This window comes from Lissotriton vulgaris, chromosome 2_1 (genome assembly GCF_964263255.1).
Source record: "Lissotriton vulgaris chromosome 2_1, aLisVul1.2, whole genome shotgun sequence".
Taxonomy (NCBI): Eukaryota; Metazoa; Chordata; class Amphibia; order Caudata; family Salamandridae; genus Lissotriton; species Lissotriton vulgaris.
In genome coordinates, this window is record NC_141687.1 from 1,986,887,441 (window position 1) to 1,986,909,212 (window position 21,772).

Consider the following 21,772-nt stretch of genomic DNA (forward strand, 5'->3'; position numbering starts at 1 on the left):
AGTTCTGCAACATTCGGGAAGTTCCTCTTTCTGTGAGATTTCACGCTCTTTCCGCTAAGAAAATGAAGCATTGAGAGCCTGTCAAGGACTCGTTCCAATTACAGGCATTTGTAGGGGTGCAATGTGGGATAATACTCGTGCTTTTCGCAAACTCTGCTCCTGACCACAACTTCAAGAAAAGAGATCGCTTTCCTCAAGCCGGTTCTGTGCAATCTATTTGCTTGAAGCATGGTCAAGCATATGCTGTCTTGTCCCCTTCCTAGCATTAAGAACTGTGGGTCCAACTAGCTTGGAATGAGATAAAGGACAATGCCAGAATAAGGAAAAAATATCTTCAGGTTTCTTATGCTACTTTTGGACATTTCTCTCCCTACCTCAGAAACCCATCGCCCCTAAGCTTTGCTGCAAACCTGCATATCATCAATAACTTAGGAAAGCAGTGTGGCTTGGGTTGACACATTCATATAGAGGTGGAGCTTTCACACACTTATGAACAGAGATTTAAAATTATTTTCTAGTGACAGAATTGGTTTTAGCAGTAGAAACTGCTACTGGTCAAGGGTCGGGTTTTGGGGTTGAGAGGAAAAAAAAGGCTTATCTATGCGGCCGGCAGCCGCCTTTCCTTCGTTCTCTTATTTCTTCCAGTCTCCAGTCCCGGCTGCTAGCCGGAAGCACCCAGACTTCCCTGAGCTAATCACAACGCTTATGCGGTTCGATGCTCAGACAGGGACTGGGAGGCTTTGCTTGTTCTTCATCAGGCTGTGTAATGCAGCATGGTGGGGAAGATGCAAAGAGCTCATGACTGTTTGACCTGCCTAAAAGGGCCGGCCAAACAATCTTGTGCACTTAGGGAGTGAAAAACCACTCCTCCTCCTGCTCTTGCCAGCCCCGCCTTGCCACTGACTCCAATAGGAAAAATAAAAAGATAATAACGATACATTATTATCATTTTATTTTTCCTTTTAAGAGGTGGGACGACGCTCCTCCGCCTTAGCGGAGGAGCTGCCATTGGGTTTTAGAGGAGCTTTTCCTATTCCTGCTTGGCAGTTTAGGTAATTCTGAACCGGTCTTTAAGGAGGAAGAGCAAAGACAATGAGCATCGATATCACCATTGAGGTCATTTTTCATTTGTAAGTTATGTCTGCTCACTCAATTCTTTGTCTTGCAAAACGTAATGGCTATTTTTTTCTCCCTCATTCTAGGTGTGGTTAAGGCACACAAAAAGGAGTCTGGAGAGCTTTACTACTGCATCCAGAAGGAAGGGCAGAGAAAGTGGTACAAGCGAATGGCTGTAATCCTCTCACTAGATCAAGGAAATAAATTGCGAGAACAATTTGGTCTTGGTCCCTATGAACCTTTAACACCCCTCACCAAGCCAGCTGACATAAGCCTAGGTAAGGATTCCCTATGTGGTTGACCATCTTATTGAGAAACTGTTAATTTTGTTTCAAACACTGTTAGCTGCTGACCATGTCTACATTTTATGTGTACTGGACTTCTAAATGCCATTCTGCTACTGTTGTAGTACTTTACACTTAAATGATCTAGTAAATAATTTAAATTAATTCCTGTGGTTTAAGAAAGCTTTTCTGAGCTGCATCTGTATTCTTGACCTTAATGCCACGTGCATAGCCCTAAAGGCCTTTTTATTGGTGTTCAACTATATCTTGCTTTGTGTGCAGATGCACAGGACAGCTCCATGTTATGCTGAGAATTCTAAACAAGCTCTCCTCGACAAGACATTAAGTCTAAGTCATACGTACCCTAAGTTGTATTTTTCAGTGGGCAAACTCAGACACATTTATAATTGCCACATTAGCTAGCTCTTAAAACAGGGCCTTGCTTTGGGAGTACCTGTATACCGGAATAGGTGATGCATTGGTAACAAGAATCCGCCATATGAAAATCTGACTTGGTTCAGGTCGAGTAGAAAGAATCCAGCATGATCTGCGTTGCCAGGTGGTATTTGTGTTGGATTCAGTGTTCTACTTTGAAAACTAAAGTCTTTAATAGACTTTGTTCTTTTTTTATAGCGATTTAGTAGACAATACCTTCTTTTTATGTCAAGTGTCCTGCCTTTGGAAGACTCAAGTTTTAAAAGAGAGTTTATTGGATATGAATATAAGATATAATAGCAAAAGAGACACAATATACAACTGTAATATAATGTAAATATTCCATATAGAAGAAAGAAACAGGGAGGGGAGGGGGGGAAGAAGGGGAGGGAGAAGAGTATATCAAATGATATGATATGACTGATTTTATTTTTAAAATACAACACTTGAGTTACATTAATTCTTATAATAGTAACGTATAATATAATCAAGACATAAAGCAAAATTAGATAACAGATATTTACCTTTAACTTCAAGGAGATTTGGATACTTCTTCATTGCAAGGAATATGTAGAGGTAAGGCGTGAGCAGATGCGTTTAGGAAATCCGTAATAGGCAACCACAATAAATCTCGTTTAATAGCAAGTGTAATTGGGTGAACATAGGCCCTATCTAATCTGTGATTATAACAAATTCCATAACACCAGGCTTGAAAAGAAACGTTTAAGAATTTTTCCATGACTTAGTGATTTGTTGAAATGCTAGAGCTATAAGCAGATCAACAATGAAGACGTTAATAGTGGAGAAGGACCATAACTCTCAGATGCTACCTAGAAAAATATGGGAAAAAGAAAAAGGGATATGGGTATGGAAAATTTTGTTAATTTGTCGCCACACTCTAATCCAAAAATCATGAATAGATGAACATGTAAATAACATATGTTTAACGTCTGCTACAGGGGCCGAGCAAGACCAACATGTAGAGGGAGTATTGGGATCAATGTGATGTAGTTTAGTTGGAGTAATTAAAAGTGTATTGTATATGAAAAATAACGTTTGCTTAGTATTTGCTCCACTAGAAGATTTCCTTATTTTGATCCAAAGTTTGTCCCATGTTGAAATAGCAAAGGATTCCTGTAAATCAGATTCCCAGTTATATTCTACTTTGGATTTATCACGAATAATAACGGTATCTCTTAATCTATATATATATATATAAAAACAAAAGTATGTCTGTTTGTCCTTTATGCATTACTACACCATTCATCCGATCGCCATGAAACTTTGGGAAGTTGTTGAGTACACTCCCGCGAAGGTTTCTGGCCAAAAAAAAAAAAAATTGTTAAATATCGTCCCCCAGGGCCCTCATAATCTTTCCAATACTGAACATTTACAGTTTACGGTGCGACTCGCTTTTTTGCAATGACCATCAACAAAGCACACAGACAATCGCTGTAAGTGTGTGGACTAGATTTGGAGAATCCGTGCTTCTCACATGGACAACTGTATGTGGCCAGCTCACGCGTCGGAAAACCTTCTGATTTATTCGTGTACGCACCAGACAGAAAAACAAAAAATACTGTGCATCCACCAGCACTCGAATAAATAAACAGAATTAAAACAACACTTTAAAATGTTTTCCATATTAAAATGAATAAGTTTCAATAAAAATGACAAAATGTAAATTGAATGTTATCATAACAAGTTTCCTTAAATTTCCTTTCTTCTGAGATCGCAGCAACGTGCGACGGGTAAGCTAGTCTGTATATATAAAAACTAAAGTATGTCTGTCTGTCTGTTTGTCCTTTATGCATTACTACACCATTCATCCGATCGCCATGAAACTTTGGGAAGTTGTTGAGTACACTCCTGCAAAGGTTTCTGTCAATTTTTTTTTTTTAAATCAGCCCCCCAGGGCCCTCATAATCTTTCAAATACTGAAATAGACAGTGAATTTGCGAGCATCGTCGACAGTTATGACCCCCAAATGGAAATAGATTGGTCAATCTACATCAGAAGCACGAAAGAAAAAGGCATTACAAGCTTCAGAAACGGACGAGTAACAGGAAGCAAGATTAGAAGCTGTTCGAATACAAACTGCTCAAGCTCATAATTCTCAAACGAACGAGCAACGAGAATCAAGATTGGAAGCGGATCGAGTACGCACTGCTCAAGCCCGTTCTTCTCAAACGAACAAGCAACGAGAATTAAGATTGAAACCATATTGGTCACGCACTGCTCAAGCCCGCTCAAATGAAACAGTAGAGCAACGAGATTCAAGATTGGAAAACGATCAATTATGCACTGCTCAAGCCCGCTCCAATGAAACAGGAGAGCAACCAGAATCAAGATTGGAAGCCAATCGAGGATGCACTGCTCAAGCCACACTTAGAAATGTTTTGAAAAATAAAATTTATACGTTTCAGTAACAATGGCCAATGTAAATTTAATGTTATAACGAGTTTCCTTGAATTTCCTTTCTTCTGAGATCGCAGCAACACGCGACGGATAAGCTAGTTTGTTATAAATTTGAGATGCAGAAGAGGAAGACTGAAAAAATGAGAATGCGATGGGTGAAGATTTGGTACGCGTAGAGGAGGTTGTGAGGATATCATAGGAATTTTGAGCTGCTGCAATCAATAAAATTTATTTGGAGTGATAGGAGGAAGGAAGAGAAAAACTGGTTTGTATTATAGAGAAGGGGATACAAGTTTCGCCGTGAAAAAGTTGATGAGTCCATTTAAGACCGAGATCTATCCAATCCTTCAAAAAAAGAGTCCTATTTCTAATTTTAATATGTTTATTATACCAAATTGGGGATTGCAGAAATCAAGTACTGTCATCTAGGCCATCAAGTACGAGAGGATAAAAGATTTTACAGATATTTTTAAGAATGGGAAGAGAAAGTTTTTTGGAAGGATGACATATGGGGACAAATTCTTCAAATGTGAAGGGGTAAAAGAAGGAGCATTAAATCTCTACCCATAAAGGCAGGGTGGGATATTGAATCAATCCTATTTTCAGATAATAAAGAGGAAGAGTATTTAAGAAAAAATGAAGTATTATATGAAGAGAAATCAGGAAAATTGACTCCACCCAAATTTTTAGGTTGCTTAAGTTTGGAAAAAGACATCCTAGATTTTTTGTTTTGCCATAAAAATGTTGATAGAATATTATAGATATTCTTGTAACAGGATTTAGGGATATTGATTGGGAGATTAGATGAGAAAAATAAAATTGTTGGGACTAACATCATTTTTATAGAATCTAATCTACCCCACCAAGATAAAAATAAGGGGTGCCAACGTGTCGTGGAGTTATTTAAATTTCATTGTAGATTTTTTTAATTTAGTGATACAGTATCTTTAACGCCTTAACCGCAGCGGTTTTTCCGCCGCGGTGCGGGCGTTCTATTGAGTGGGTGGGGCTCCGTCGGCCAACGGTAGTGGGACTGAAGAGGTTAATAGAGGGTGTGAACCGTAAGCCTAAGTATTTGATCTTTGTTGGGCTCCAGTGAAAAGAGGAAGTCAAAACAGTGTGGAAACAATGCTCGTTTAAATGGAGGATTTCACATTTATCAACATTGGGTTTGTATCCTGAAACTAAAGTAAAAGCTGAGACTTTTGATAAAAAAGTTGGTATAAAAGTTTGAGGATTAGAAATGAATAAAAGATTGTCGACCACATTTGCTGAAAGTTTCAGATGTTTCTCACCATATGGAAAACCTGTGATATCCGTATTCATGCAAATTTTTGTCAGGAAGGGAATAAATAAGAGAGGGGAAAGTGGGCAACCTTGGCGGACACCTCTGAAGAGAGGAAACGAGGAAGAAACCAGGCCATTAGCTAGAATAAAAGACCTAGAAAAAGAATAAAGTAATGAGATATAAGAGAGAAATTTAGGGTAAAAACCAAACCAGACAAGTGTTGAAAAAAATAAACTGCCAATTAACCTTATCATATGCTTTCTCAGCATCTAGCGCAACAGCTGCTAATGATTGTCTATGAGATGGGGATTTACTAAGAACATTGAAGAAGAGACGATTATTATCAGATAGGTGGTGGCCATTAATGAAACCACATTGTTCTTTGCCAATTAATTTTGGTAAAATGTTATCCAGACGGAGCGCAAGAGTTTTCGCAAATATCTTATAATCCAGGTTAATTAAAGAGATGGGTCTATAATTCTTACACAATGTATGATCTTTATTTTCCTTCGGGAGAAGGCAGATCAAAGCTTCTTGGAATGTCTCTTCAGCTTTCTGGGATGCTATAAAGAATACAAATAATTGATGTCATTTGGGAAGGAGTAGATTGGAAAAGTGTGTATAAAATTCTATGGTACAGCCATCAGGCCCAGGTGCTTTTCCTTTTTTGAGTACTTGAATGGCTTTAAGAATGTCTTTAGGTTGTATATCAGCTTCTAGGGAGGAGAAATCTACATCTGGAGAAGAGGGTGGAGGAATGGAGGATAAATATTGGACAATGTCAGTCGGTTGAGGGGGGATTCAGGTGTATAAAGTTTTTGATAGAAGTTTGTGAACTCTGATAGAATATCTTCATCTTTATAGACCGTAATATTGGATGAAGATACAATAGATTCAATGTTAGTACTTTCCTTTTTAATTTTAAGATAATTAGCAAGAAGATTGCCAGACTTATTTTGTGCACTGTAATATTGAGCACTAGACTTAACCAAGTACAAATTCCCAAATTCAGTAGAACGTTTATTAAAAGAGAGTTTGGCTTTAATAAGTTCATTCAAGTCAGATTGGTTCGTAGTTAGATAATAGGAATGTTCCAATCTTTTAATTTGTGTGTTAAGTAATTGTATGGATTAAGAGACCGCTCGCCGTTTTTGGGCAACAAACGAAATAATAAAGTCTCTAGAGGCAGCTTTGAAGGAATCCCAAATAATTTGAGGGGATAACTGAGGGGACCCATTTTCTGCACAAAATAAGGCTGCAAAATCAAGAAAGGCTGAAGTAAATTTAGAGTCTAATAAAAGAGAATTATTGAATTTCCATCGCCTAGTGCCTTTAGTGGGAGGGATCAAATCCAAACTTAAAGAAACTGCAGCGTGATCGGAGATTGAATAGAGCCAATGTCAGAATGGGAAATGTGCTGCGTTAGGGCTTTGGAAATAAAGAGATAGGCTATCTGGGATTGAGGAGTGAGCAGGTGAATAATAGATGTATTCTTGTAACGTATGATGACAAAGTCTACAGGAGTGTAACAGAGACCTTTGAGAGATAGTAGAGGTAAATTGAGTATGCATGGAAGAGGGAGAGAATCTAGAATTAGACCTTCTATCTATAAAAGGATCTATAATCATATTACAATCACCACCCATAATAGTCGGTGTATTACATCAAAGAGGAAAGGATTTGGGGCCAGGACAGTTTATCCTGCCTAGTGGGAGCGCAAATATTAAAAATGGTTAACGGAACCTTGTTAATCAGTAAAGACACTGCAACACATCTACCTTCAGAATCATTATCTTGACTTATGAGTTGAACATCCAAACGTTTATGGCAGAGAATATTTTCCTGAACCTGGAGATGCAAAAATGTGACCTACCCAGTGACGTTGTATTTTAGTTATCTCAGAGTCTGTTACATGAATTTCTTGCAGTAAAGCAATATCTCATTTTAAACTTGCAATATGTGATAATACTAGCTGACGTGTAATGGGAGAACCCAAACCTTTAACATGCCAAGATATATTTAACGGCATCTAAATATATACATTAAATCAGAAAATTTGAGACACAGTTATACATGTATGTGAATAATAATACATCACATGTCAAATTATAAGTTTGAAGAACTGTCATAAAGAAACAATAAATATAGATACAGAAACGTGTGGAATAGGAAAAGAAGTGAAGATGAGATGCGTAAAAAAGATAAAATTAAGACCAGTATTTAAGGTGAAACAAGAAATTAGGGAGAGAAAGGTAAAAGGGATAAACACAACAAAGAACAGAGAGACAGAACCAAACAAACCATTGATGAAAAAATATGATAACAAAGAGACATACCACAAAAAGACAATAAAAGCGGGGATGGTGGAGCCACCCAGGGGAGGTAGGACGCTGAACGGAAGACCTCAGGATGAGAACAGCAAGGGGGACATCATCTAGGAAAAATGAAGGGAACAAAAAGCGAGGGACCACATAACTGTAACTGGGTGAGGGAAAAAAAGAGAATATATTAAAAAGGGATATTACAAAATTACAAAATACATCAGGAATGAAACAAATTACAAATAGGAACACACAAATAACAAACAACCAGCATTGAAGTAATCAAGACCTTTATGGCCTAGGTATGTCCATGGATTGTTCTCTGCAGGTGTTCAAAAATTGCTGGAGAAGTGCAGGATCTCTGTAATTTGTTGTCCTATTATTATAATTCACCATGAAGATGCAGGGGTGAAACAGGCCATATCGAGCATTCAGGCTGCGAAGAGAAGGTCTCCTATCCAAGAACTTTTTCCGGCGATCAGCAGTCGTTTTGGCATAGTCTTGGGCAAAAAAGAGGGTAGACCCATTCCCAGAGATCTTTCCTTGTTGTTTGGCAGCGCGGAAAACCTTAAGTAAATCTGTGTGCTCCAGAAAATATTAAATAATTCCTCTAGGCTTCTCTGAAGAAGATGAAAAACAAGAGCTCTGCCCCAAGCGATTCGTAAGTTGGATATTCAATGGTGGAGAATCAGGGAGATAAAGAAGAGTTGGCACAAAGGATTTAAAAAAGGATATTGGATTAGAACCTTCGAGACCTCCAACCAGACCATAAATGCGTAGGTTGTTGCGTCTATTACGGTTTTCAAAATTTTCAACCTGTTGTTTATGTTGCTCTATCTCTCTGTGCATGAGGGGGACCTGCCCTGTGAATTCTTGAATAGAGTCAATTCGTTTCTCTAGGTCCTCAACTCTTTGCTCAGTATGAGACAAGTTGTCTTCAAGGCTCTGTAGAAGAGTGTTGGTTTCCTCCATATACGGCTTAAGAGCGCAAATTTCGTCAAGAAGGAGCTCCATGGAAATTGAAGATGAAGAATAAGTAGGAGAAGGCGGGTTCACTTTCCCTCATTTACCAGATGTAGAGGATGACATTGAGGGTATTTTGGAACCCTGTTTGGAGCATAGACGAGGTATAGCAGAGGCCGAGCCCTTTGTACCAGCAGATTCAGTGATAACATCTTCCATGTTCTCTTGCAGGATATTAAAAGGATTATGGCTTTCTAAAGATGCACCATTGGTATGATAAACATCACTACGATTAATGCAGGGCATTGCCATGAAGGAAGTTAAGAAGAAAACCTATTTAGTGATACTAGAGAATAAAGTACGTTGATGGAGTCTTAAAATATTGATTGAAGCCACACTGCGCACTAGTTGAGGTGAAAAGAAAAAACGAATAACATTCTTCCATGCATTAAGTTGCGGCTGTCGAACAAAGTCAAAAAGGCATCTTGTTTGCTCACTCCGTACCTCCGCGAAAGTCTCATACAATGAAGGAGAGTTTCAGACACTTGTGCAGTTGGTTTTCGTGGTCCAGAAACCGGAAGAGTAGACTCGATGCCTAAGCCACGCCCTGCTTGTGGAAGACTGAAGATTAATATCAAGTCACAAGCTTTATCGTCTGCCTTCCAGATCCACATACTGTGGAGAATTGTAAAAAATGTAATAGATATTCAGGAAAACACTTGGGAAAAGAACTTCGAGGAAGACAAGAAGATTAAGATGCAGAAAAACCGAGATGCACAGGTGAATAAGATGGAAAGGCCAAAGAAAGGTTTCCTTTAACTGTCAGCCACCATTACTCATCCATAAACACCTGCAGAGATGGTGCCAAGGAGAAACAATGTGAGGGGAAAAGCACATTCTTTTCGCCATTTGCGGTTGATGAATGGTAAACTGGCAAGTTGCTCACGGTCGAAAAACTTGAAAATCCTACTGAACGTGAAAGAGAACCTAGCTGGTAGGATACTCCACATCGAGGATACTATCATAGCATTCAATATGGCAACAGATGTCAAAGCCATCAAAATCAAGGCATTTTCTAAGAATTACAGTCCAAAGACCATGTGGCATCCCCCTCAGTATAAAAGGCACCAATCGGTCATTCTGATATTGCGTCAGTTCACTTGAAAATCGTGCCAGATGCTCTTTTGTATCATACTTTGATTATTTCCAGTATCCAAGTAGGACTGTTGGAACATAAATCTCCCTAAAAGGAGACCAGAGACACCTGATGTCAAAGCTCCTACAGCTGTCTCCCTATGAAGCGACAAAGTTCACAGCAGATTGTTATTTTTACATAGTAATTCTTAAAAGGAGAGTCACCATAAGAGGAGACCTACTTTGCTAGAGTCTCCAATTGACAAAGAGGTACATTATTTTTCCGGGCACAGTGACACACATGTTCTTAGAGAGCACACCCTACATTCTCAACATCACCTTTAGGGCTACCCTTGTGATGTTCATAAATGAATAACATCGCTCTGTTCCAGGATTTACTTTTAAACTCTAACTAAAATACACCACTTCACTCTTAGGCTTATTGACCTCCTTAAGAACAGCAATACCGATATTTCAGACCCAAGCAGAATCCTTCCTTTCTTAGAGTCGCCCCATCTAAATTCAAGTAAAGCTTCAAAAGTTACTATCTGCTCCCTTGACATTTATACCACCAATAAGGAATACAAGCACCTGCCAAGAGATTTACTTTTTACTGCTTTTGAGATGCTCATGGCATTCATTTATTCATTAATTGGTGTTCACATTCTCATTCATAAATGTATAGTTTTTGCTAATTATTTTGTTGGTTGTAGTAATTATATAATGTCAATATTTGATAAAGGTTGATAATACATCAATATCTCATGCTATGTATTTAGTGGTGTCACTTATAAAACCCAGTAGATTTAGGCAAATGTGCAGGGGAAATTCGCATGTTTCTTTTTCACCTCTTACCACAAATGATAAGACGTATTTTTTCCATAATAATGTTTAGTGGCATGTTATGTTGGATCTACAGGCATTTTAGCGAAGAGGGGAGCTCTGACATTTTGGGAGAGCATTGAAGCCATAGCCAGTCTGCTTGAATGTCATACCGTGGAGTGGGCTGGTGCCATCTGTCTCCCTTGCAGGAGCAGTACCACAAAATAACACATCAGATGGCTGACTATGAACTGAAGAAACCATTGCAAGAGGGAAAAAATTAGGTAAAAGGATCAACTTCCTCAGTGTTGCGATCAACAGCCACAGCGGAGACCATCCCTCAGAAAAGATGGGCAGCATCTGTTGGCTGCAGCTGGACAATCGCCTGCTACCTGTTGGTGTGGTGAAGTAGTGGAAGTCATCTCATAGATGGCCAAAATATAACCAAAGAAAGATGGGTACTGCATATTGCATGGAATGGTGCTTCAAAACACACCTGCCCACCATACTACTAAATAATCTTCAAATGTTCTATCAAGATCTTCTTGCAGAATCCAACACCCTTCTACAAAAGCAAATGATAGAAGCAGTTCCAAGTTAACTGTACCTTTTGAGGATACACTCTAGTTGCAAAGAAGTTTGAAACAAGAACGCAGCCCCGTACTGTAGGTAAAAACCATAAAGATAGATGTAAAATTAGAAATGATGATGCTGGTGGTGCACCGGATATTCACCACTTATTGTAAGGGTATTGGATGCACATTCCAATTGCAGGAAATCATTGGACATTTCTGTGCTTTGTGGTCGGAAAACACCATTACCAATAGAAGGCTGTACCTTTAAACCTCAAATCAGCTTGCATACTTGTTTTTTAAAGGAAAACAAAATAAATACATATGCTTGTACCTAAATGACTGGATAGTAAAAATAAAAACACAATTTTTCCATAAAGCTGAAAAAGATTTTATGACAATTTCCAGCTTGTGAGTCTTCCACTGGATACACAAAAAGGAAAAGTGTTTTCTTTAAAGGAGAGACTTAGGTCAAGTCAATAGAAATACCCTGTTCTTCAAAATATACTCAGTTACCCACTGCTCCCCCAGTTTTTTCACTATGGGTCTGTATGGTATCCTCCATTTTCTTTGTACAGAATTATAGTTTGATTTTGTGATCCCTTATCTCTAGGACAGTGGACCAACTCAAAAGTGTCTGGGAGAAAAAAAGTCACTCTTTCCCAGGCAGCGCTACAGCCCCTGCAATGGTGGTGCTTTCTTAGAACATCATGGTAGGAATTTAATTCTCCCATGGAGTACTGACTTAGACATAATAAGATGAATACATACCAGCCAGGAAGCGGAGCTTATCTGAGTATTGGGATTGTTCACGGCACTGAATTTAAAAGGAAATGCAATAATTCATATGTTTCTCATGTTTTTTAATGTAGCTCTCAAATCCTTTGCAAGTTTAATAAGATCCAATCCAGATGTCTTTCAGACATGCTTCACAACTTCGGCTGGGTCTTCATTTACTCTCTAGCAGGGATGAGCTCTGTTCTAGTGTTTATCACCATCAGTGAAAATCATGGTTCTTCACTGAAGTAATATTTAGCCCATTCTTCTCCTTCCTGGTATTTTTTGGATGGTGGTAAAAGTATATATAGCTGCAATGGTATTGCCTGTAAAAATTAAGTGAACACACAATAGAAGAGACAATGGGATGTTGGAGATGATGGTTCTTTAGATGAGCTATGTCAATTCTTAGCTCTGAGAAGCTGGGTCCATTTCATTTTTTTTTCTTTTTAAAATTATCCTAAAGCAGTTGCTCCTGCTTTAGAACAGTTGGCTTAAAGTATGCTTCCATTTCTGCAGAGAATGCGTTGCCAGTGATATAGGACTCTGACCTCAAAGGAGAGTAAAATGGCGTTGTCTGGTAACGTCTTGACAGTGATGGCTTTCACAATCTGCAGTATTGCACTGCTGCCTACACTGAGGGCTTTAAAGCATTCAACAGTGGTGAACACGCGGGTGTCAACAAGTATGGTATGTCTGTATTCTGCAGTCTCTCCTCGGCCTCCTCTCTTTAGATTTATATCTGTGGGTGTGTTTATAAGCTGATCTATCCTTCTCTTTTGATAGTTCATGCTGCAGGTCTGCTTGTACTTTTTGTTCCTTTGCGGTTTCTTTCTAGCCATCATATACTGCAGCTTGCTTCTCAGCCTAATGCCTTCTCTGTATGTTAATGTTCTTTTTGACATCTTTGGACATTTCACATTCTTTCACAATATGTGTGGAAGGATGGCACATCACACACACCTTATGTGTACTACTGGCTGCTTTCATGCTGCCACAAGATGGACATTTCACTAAAAGTGAAGGCATTCTGACAATAAAATCCCTATAAAATGCAAGAAAATCAGAGTCATTCAGTAGGTGTGAAGTGAAGAAATCAAGCAAGATGACAAAGGCCAATTTTCAGGGACAAAGGTTTCTATTTTCTGAAAAACTCCATTGTGTTCTAGGATCTCTCTCACATGAGCCAGAAAAAAGAATGGACTCTGGGAGGCAACTGAAAGTACTAATCATCATGGACAGGGAAACCTCCTAGGATCTTGAGGGACGAAAGTGTTCGATGCATGTGGGCTGCTGAATTCATATCTTGTGCATAGATCGCCGCCTAGTGTTGGGTCCGGATGATTGCACTTTGTTGTCTTGGAAGAGTCTTCGAAGTATCACGAGATAGGTGACTCCTCCCTTGGACTACAGTGCGCATGGGCATCTTCTCCATCCTCAGATTGTTTTTTTCAGCCATTGGGTTCGGATGCTAACTCCTATACTCCAACTTTGGAATCAAAAACAAAACTTTTCTAAAGGCCGAAAGGCCTTCGATTCGAGGGTACTGTTCTCGCTCGGTACCTCTCTACTCGATCCAGCCTTCCATCTCAAATCGGTCGTCGACGCGGGCCGTTGGGCCCTTTCGACGCCACGTGAGTCGACCGTCGATGGAAAGAAGCCCGTTTAAAAGGTGCCCACAATGCCACTCCAAGTTCCCACATACTTATAAGCACTCAGTATTCAACAAGTGCCTTTCCCCAGACCATAAAGAAGAAACCTGTCCAGCCTGTGCCCAGTTTCGATCGAAGAAAACTAATCGAAACTGACGAGTCGCTAGGCAAGAAATGCAGCGACAGGCACCGGACCCGGACAACATCTTAAATGATGACCAGGAACTACAGGAAGCTCCAGACTCGGACCTGGAAATCGTCACAGTCGAGGACTACTCGGACTCCGATGACGACATCCCACCGTGCCAAGTCGTGAGTACCCTACCCCCGACACCAACTACCCCATTACCAAAGGCTCCGGTCAAGGCATCGCCAAAAGGCCTTAGCCAAGATCAGAAAAAAGTTTTGCAAGCCCTGCCATCCGTCTCGGCTCCGAAACCTCCTGAGACCCCAGGGCCCAGTACCATCGTCCCAAAGAAGGTTCCTGAGCCAAAGAAGGTCGTCGACCCGAAGGGCGTCGATCCGAAAAAGGCCGTACAGCCAAAGAGCGTCGAACCAAAAAAGACTGTCGACCCTAAGAAGGCCGCCCAGCCAAAAATTGTCGGCCCAAGTGAGGTTGTCGAACCAAACAAAGGCAAACAACCAAAGGGCGCAGAGCCAAAGAAGGTTGTCGACCCGAACAGGCCTACTGTTCCAAAAACGGTCGAGCCGGCAAAGGGTGCAGTACCGAAATCCACGCCGAGGCCGGAAAAGCCTGTCTACCCGAAGACACCGTCTCCGAAAACACCAGTCGATCCGAAAAATACCATCGACTCGGAAAAGGACACTCATCCAAAAAAGACAAAGTCACCAGTCGATCCGAAAAAGAACATCGACTCGGAAAAGGACACTCCTCCAAAGAAACATACGGAGCACAAGAAACACGTCGAACCGAAAGTTCCGGTCAACCCGAAAAAAGGCCCGAGCCTAAAAAATCTGGTACAAAGCCAAAAGTCGTCAAAAAACCAAAGGCCAAACACCCAGGACTGTAGAGGAAGAACTCTTCCACCCAGATCCCTCTGACGACCAGGCAAAAATATACATTAACCCATCCCAAGTTACCATCCTGCATAGAAAAAAGAGGCGTTTGGACTTTGCACCTCAGTCCCCTATTCCATTAAAGAAAAAGGACTTTGGGACCTCTCCCTCTAGACCCTTCATTCCTTTTCAGCCTATCATGCCTACTACACCTTTTATTCCATACTCTCCTTATTCTCCTTCTCAACACGGGGACAATGAATGTAACAAAGGGGATGAGCCACAGCCTCAATATGACTTCCCACAAGATCATGAACCACAAGAGGAACCATGGGAGGAGCCAACAGACCCTTACAACACCCATCCCATCCCTGATATACCCTCTTATCCTACTAAGCAGACACCATAGTCTTTAATCAACTTATAGACAGGGCTGCACAATTCCACAACGTAGATATGCATAACGACCCTTTTGAGGAAGACTTCTTGTTTGACACCTTCCCTACATCAGAAAAATGTGCCAAAACACTTCCCATGTTAAAGGGAGTTCTGAAACATGCACCTGACATATTTAAGGATACAGCCAGGGCACGGGTAATCAACCCCAGAATAGAAAAGAAGTATAGGGCAGCTCCTACAGACCCTACTTACATCAAAGGGCAGTTACCACTAGACTCCCTGGTAGTGGCCAACGCACGGAAAAGAGACTCCTCCCAAACCACTGGGGAAGCACCTCCCCCCGACAAGGAGTCAAAAATACTACAGGCATCAGGCAAAAGGGTAGCAGCACAAGCCTCCAACTCATGGAGGATTGCTAATACACATGCCCTACTGGCTCGTTACGACAGGGCGCATTATGATCAGCTAGAAAGCCTAATGCAACAACTACCTGAGCCTTTCAAAGCACAAGCTCAAGATCTTATACAAGAGGGAAAATTCATAACAAACGCCTCCATCAAATATGCGCTTGACGCAGCAGACACAGCAGCTAGGTCAATCAACACTAGCGTCCTACTACGCAGACATGCATGGCTGCGTATTTCTAGTTTTAAAAATGAGGTGCATTCCACCATTCTTAACCAGCCTGTGAATCAGGATTTTCTATTTGGTCCTGCTGTCGACACCATTTTGGATAAAATGAAAAAGGACACAGAGACCGCAAAATCAATTGGGGCATTGCAATTTCAGCAACATATAGGCTCCTTTCGTCGCTCCTCATACAGAGCAACTATACGAGGAAATACCTCACAAACATCTGCCACATGCAAAAGTAACACACAAGGTTCCTTCAACAAAAACACAAACAGAGGTGGGTACAGGGGAAACAACCATAAGGGAAGAGGACGCGGAGGCAATAACGCCAGAGCCTCCACGGCCACAAAACAGTGACTTCTTTACGCTACCTCCAGACCACCTAACACCGGTCGGAGGCAGACTCCAACAGTTCCTGCCGGTCTGGAACGCAATTACCACAGACAAGTGGGTGAGAGAAATTATCCAGTCTGGCTATTGCCTAGAACTGACTTCCACACCACCAAACATACCACCCAGACATCGTCCAATGTCCAGGGAACACATCACCCTGCTCAACAAGAGGTGAACTGCATGCTACAAAAGGGGGCCATAGAACAAGTCCCTTTCCAACAGCAAGGGACAGGAGTGTACCTCCTATACTTCCATATTCCCAAAAAAGATGGTTCCCTCAGACCAATATTGGACCTCAGACCCCTAAATCAATACATACAATCGGAGCACTTTCATATGATCACATTACAACAAGTGCTCCCATTGCGTCAACAAGGAGATTTCCTAGCAACCCTAGACCTCAAAGATGCGTATTTTCACATATCCATCCATCGAGCCCACAGAAAATACCTCAGGTTCACAATAGAAGGTCAACACTACCAATTCAAGGTTTTGCCTTTCGGGGTTACCACGGCTCCAAGAGTGTTTACAAAATGCTTAGCGACAGTGGCAGCACATCTCAGAAGGCAACACATCCATGTGTACCCTTATCTGGACGATTGGCTAATACAAGCAAAATCGTACCAACAGTGCGCGGCACACATGTCTCAAACAATACAGTTGCTACACAGCCTAGGCTTTTCAATCAACTACGCAAAATCACATCTGCAACCGTCCCACAAACAGCAGTACCTGGGAGCCACTATAGACACTTCAGTGGCAAAGGCATATCCAAACTCAGCAAGGATAGCCAGTATGCAGACACTCATTCGCAAATTCCTGCCAAAACACTCTCTGTCGGCTCAGGTCTTCATGCAGCTCATAGGCATAATGGCCTCCTGCATATTCATAGTCCCCCATGCCAGACTTCATATGCGCCCATTACAAAAATGCCTAGCACGGCAATGGAACCAGGCTCAAGGACAACTAAAAGATCTAGTGTTGGTAAACAGTCACACTAACAACTCTCTGCAGTGGTGGAACCCACAAAACCTTTCCAAGGGGCGACTGTTCCAGAGCCTGTTCCACAACTAGTACTGACAGCGGACGCATCACTAACAGGCTGGGGAGCCCATCTCCTTCAATACACAGTACAAGGGCTCTGGACAAACAAACAGAAAAAGCTGCATATCAACCAACTGGAATTATTAGCAATATTCCTAGCCCTAAAAGCATTTCAAACATACTTGTACAGCAAGACGGTGTTGATCCGGACGGACAACATGACCGCAACGTACTATATCCAGAAACAGAGCGGAACGCACTCTCCACAGCTGTCCCATCTGGCACAAAGCATATGGAAATGGGCGATTCCCAAAAACATTTTTCTCCTAGCAGAACACCTTCCAGGGAAGGACAATCAGGTTGCCGACCTGCTCAGCAGGCACAGCCATCAACTACACGAATGGGAGATTTACCCCCAGGTTCTCCAGCCGTTCTTCGAGGAGTGGGGTCTCCCAGAAATAGACCTGTTCGCCACAAAAGAAAACTCAAAATGCCAGTACTTTGCCGCCAGGTTCCCACATCCATTGTCACAGGGCAATGCGATAGGCAGATTTGCGTACGCTTTTCCCCCAGCACCACTGATCCCGCAGGTGGCAATCAAACTGCGGCAACACTCCCTCACACTAATCCTAGTTGCTCCCACATGGGCGAGACAACCGTGGTACACAAAGTTACTAGAACTCTCTGTAGTTACTCATCAAAGACTGTGCCTTGCACCTCATCTTCTAACTCAGAACCATGGAGAAATCAGACACCCAGATCCCAATCAAATGAACCTAGCGATCTGGCTCCTGAGATCGTAGAGTTTGGATACCTTAACTTGCCCCCAGATTGCATGAACATCATTAGGGAGGCAAGAAGCCCAACCACACGAGTGTGCTATGCAGCTAAATGGAAGAGATTTGTTATTTACTGCAACAATAATCAAATCAACCCCAATCCAAAACATTATATGTTACCTTAGCATACTACACCTCGCTGCTATAGCATACCTTCAAAACAGGCAACACCTTTCACTGTTTAGAGTACCAGCAATCAAAGTCTTCATGGAGGGTTTAAAAGGGTGATTCCTCCTAGGCACTCTCCTTCCCCAGTCTGAAATCTAAATATAGTGCTTACCAGACTCATGGGCCCTCCTTTTGAACGTCTACATTCATGCGAATTACAATTCTTAACCTGGAAGGTTGCATTCTTGGTTGCTATCACCTCACTCAGAAGAGTGAGCGAATTACAAGCACTAACAATTCAAGAACCTTTCATGCAGGTACATGCCAACAGGGTGGTTCTTAGAACAAACCCTAAATTCATGCCTAAGGTTGTATCCAATTTCCATATCAACCAATCGATAGAACTGCCAGTGTTCTTTTAAAATCCACAGTATGTAGCTGAAAGAGGCCTGCACACATTAGACGTGAAGAGAGCTCTACTTTATTATGTGGACAGAACTAAATCCTTTAGGAAGACAAAACAACTGTTTGTTGCTTTTGCACCACAACACAAAGGGAATCCAATTTCAAAATCAGGGATAGCCAGATGGATAGTTAAATGCATTCAAATATGCTACCAAAAGGCAAAACGCACTTTAACCGTCCCCCAAGAGCACACTCCACAAGAAAAATGGGGGCATCCATGGCTTTCTTAGGAAATATTCCTCTTGAAGATATCTGTAAGGCAGCCACATGGACCACCATACACACTTTCACAAAACACTACTGTGTAGACGTGCAAGCAAAACAGCAAGCTGCTGTAGGCCAGGCTGTCCTCAAAACTCTTTTTCAAACTGCTGCAGCTGGCACAGGTAGCCACCGCTAGAGGAGATACTGCTATACAGTCTATGCACAAGATATGAATTCAGCAGCCCACATGCCTCGAACGGAATATGCTACTTACCAGTATGCATCTGTTCTTGGCATGTAGGGCTGCTGACATTCATATCGCCCGCCCTCCTCCCCGGTGCCTGTAGCAGCTGCAGCATTATCTCTGGCATGGCCATCTCTTGCTTTACTATCTCCATCTCTGCCACAATGGCGAAAAACAATCTGAGGATGGAGAAGATGCCCATGCACACTGTAGTCCAAGGGAGGAGTCACCTATCTCGTGATACTTCGAAGACTCTTCCAAGACAACAAAGTGCAATCATCCGGACCCAACACTAGGAGGCGATTTATGCACAAGATATGAATGTCAGCAGCCCTACATGCCAAGAACAGATGCATACTGGTAAGTAGCATATTCCCATCTATCAGCCTACACTTTTGTCTCAGTTTTTGGATGAGGCTGAGAAGTTTGCACTGAAATATAAACCTTTGCAGTTGGGAAGTCTAAATTTCAGAAAAATATTGCCTTGGATAGGCTTCTGATGGTACACTATATATAAATTAATGGACTAATTGAGATGAATTGTTCTAGGGTCCACACGTGCGACAGAATTTTATTTAGGACTTCAATAAAGGTTCCTACAGTGTAAAACCAGGACTACAGTAAGGTAACCATTTCTTCTACTGTTCTCTGTTCCCACTCATCTCCCGATGGTAGCAGTAATCCCCCCAAAGAAAAGCCACAACACAGAAAGACCAAAATGCCCCAAGAAAACATCCAGAATTTATTTTGGGAATTTACACATTCTTGCAATATGAGTAGCTGTGATATTTGGGCCCATCCTCTGCCTGCACCCATGGATACCTTGCCAACCCCATACATTTTTCAAAGGTAGACACTAAAGTAGCCAGTTGAACTTTACCTAACCGCTTATCCACAACAGTGTGCTTAGGCTTATGAGAACTAGTCTTACTTGCCCCTGTACTCTGCACACAGTACAGTTTTGTCTCCAGTGTGACAACGTGATGCAGTGAACAGCTGGAAAATCCAACTCTGTCTGGTGTGTGGTAGTAAGTTGGAACTTGGGGTTGTCAAAGGATAACTTGTTGACCAATTCTTTTGCCCTATCTCAGCAGATCTACATTTGAAAAGTGTGGTAAAATCTGGTCCAGAATTATCCTAAATTCCCTTAATATCCCTTCCATAAAGACTTCGGAATCACAGTTTTGTCGAAACCACACAGCTGTTCAATCCGCTGTTATGTGCTGTGAATTGACTATAATGCATTTGTAATATGACGGAATGTCCACAAGATAGCAGGTGAAGGTAGCAAGATAAAGTGACTAATCATATTATCTTATTTAAAACATCCTAAGTATATTTATATGAATGAAGTATGTAAAGAAGCAAGATTTGATGCTTAAAAGTATCCATTCCATATATATCTTTTATTATTATTATTATTTCTGAGCTTATACAGCGCCTGGTTACACTAACCAGTGTGTCCCCGCGCTATTCAGTGGCATCAGCATCCCCCAACACATCAATTCTGGTCCCAGCGCCAGAGCTAATCCCTAGGGAACAGAAAAGATTTTAGTTCCTGTGGTAAATTTAAATTACCTATACTTAATTTATGCGGTAAAGTTCAATAAGAATAACTCAGAAAAAAATAAGAGGCAGAGTCCGTGGCATCTGAGGTTTAAAAGGGGTTTTATTCCTTATAAAGGAATTGGCTCGAACCAGGCAAATCAGATTCCGTCACCACGAAGGTTCAGGAAGAGATAGACAACACTTTATTGACAGCATATCATATATATAGGCAATGCATTACAGTGGTGATGGATGCAGAAGGCGTAACAGCTGAGAGAAGAGATAAGAACACGTGTACGTAACAGAAGGCGTGCACAAGGGCGTACACGGAGGTGTGTGCTAGAAACGTCACATAGAGGTGTCACAAGTGGGTGGATCCATAAGAGAATCCTGCAGGGTCAGCAGAAACATGTGGCATAGATGCGCGCGCAGCAGCATGACGTGTGATTGACGTGGAACTGGAGGGTGAAGGGGACTTGACATTTAGCCTCATATGAGGAGACAGAAGTCTGGCGTGTCAGAACAACCTAATCCCAAATCATATCTAATATCTTGTGTTTGAGGAACTGTATTATCTGGACGGAAAAGGTCTCTCGGGCAGAGGCTATTCTATACTGACTGCTAGTGCGTGTATAAGCGTCTAAGTGTCTACATGAAATGAAAGGGGGGCATGGGTCTACCATGGTAACGGGAGCAATGAATTACTTGCATGGAGACAGTGAGGCCGGGCCCTTTGCTCTGCAGCTGGGAATGATGTTTACCTAAACTACTAGACAGGAACGTATTTTCGAGGAGCGGAGCAGATAACTTGAAGGCTGAATACAGTCTTGGCAGACAAGCAGGCCGAGTCAGGCACCGCTAGCCGCGCAGGGAGTAAGACAAAGGTCAGGGATACGGATGCAGATCCAGGCTGTAGCATCCAGAGGCAGAAGGCAAGGAAAGGCTTGATGGCAGAAATCAGGGCCTAACTCGCCAGAGCCGAAAAACGTGAAAAGTGCACCACATAAAGACGGTGGCACGGCACACTTAGGAAATGAATATCCGACCCATTCATGGTGGATCTGAAAGAGGACATGTTAACGTTGGACGTAAATGT

General features: G+C 41.6%; 1 protein-coding gene across 6 annotated transcripts in view; it reads left to right on the forward strand.

Annotated features, from left to right (window-relative positions):
- Nucleotides 1–21,772, forward strand: part of TP53BP1 (tumor protein p53 binding protein 1) — a 1,075,988-nt gene that overhangs the window by 751,245 nt on the left and 302,971 nt on the right. For all 6 annotated transcript variants that reach the window (XM_086958203.1, XM_086958207.1, XM_086958208.1 and 3 more), the window contains one exon: nt 1,203–1,394. In XM_086958203.1, coding sequence (XP_086814329.1) covers nt 1,203–1,394 — 192 coding nt within the window. The remainder of the gene's footprint in view (nt 1–1,202; nt 1,395–21,772) is intronic.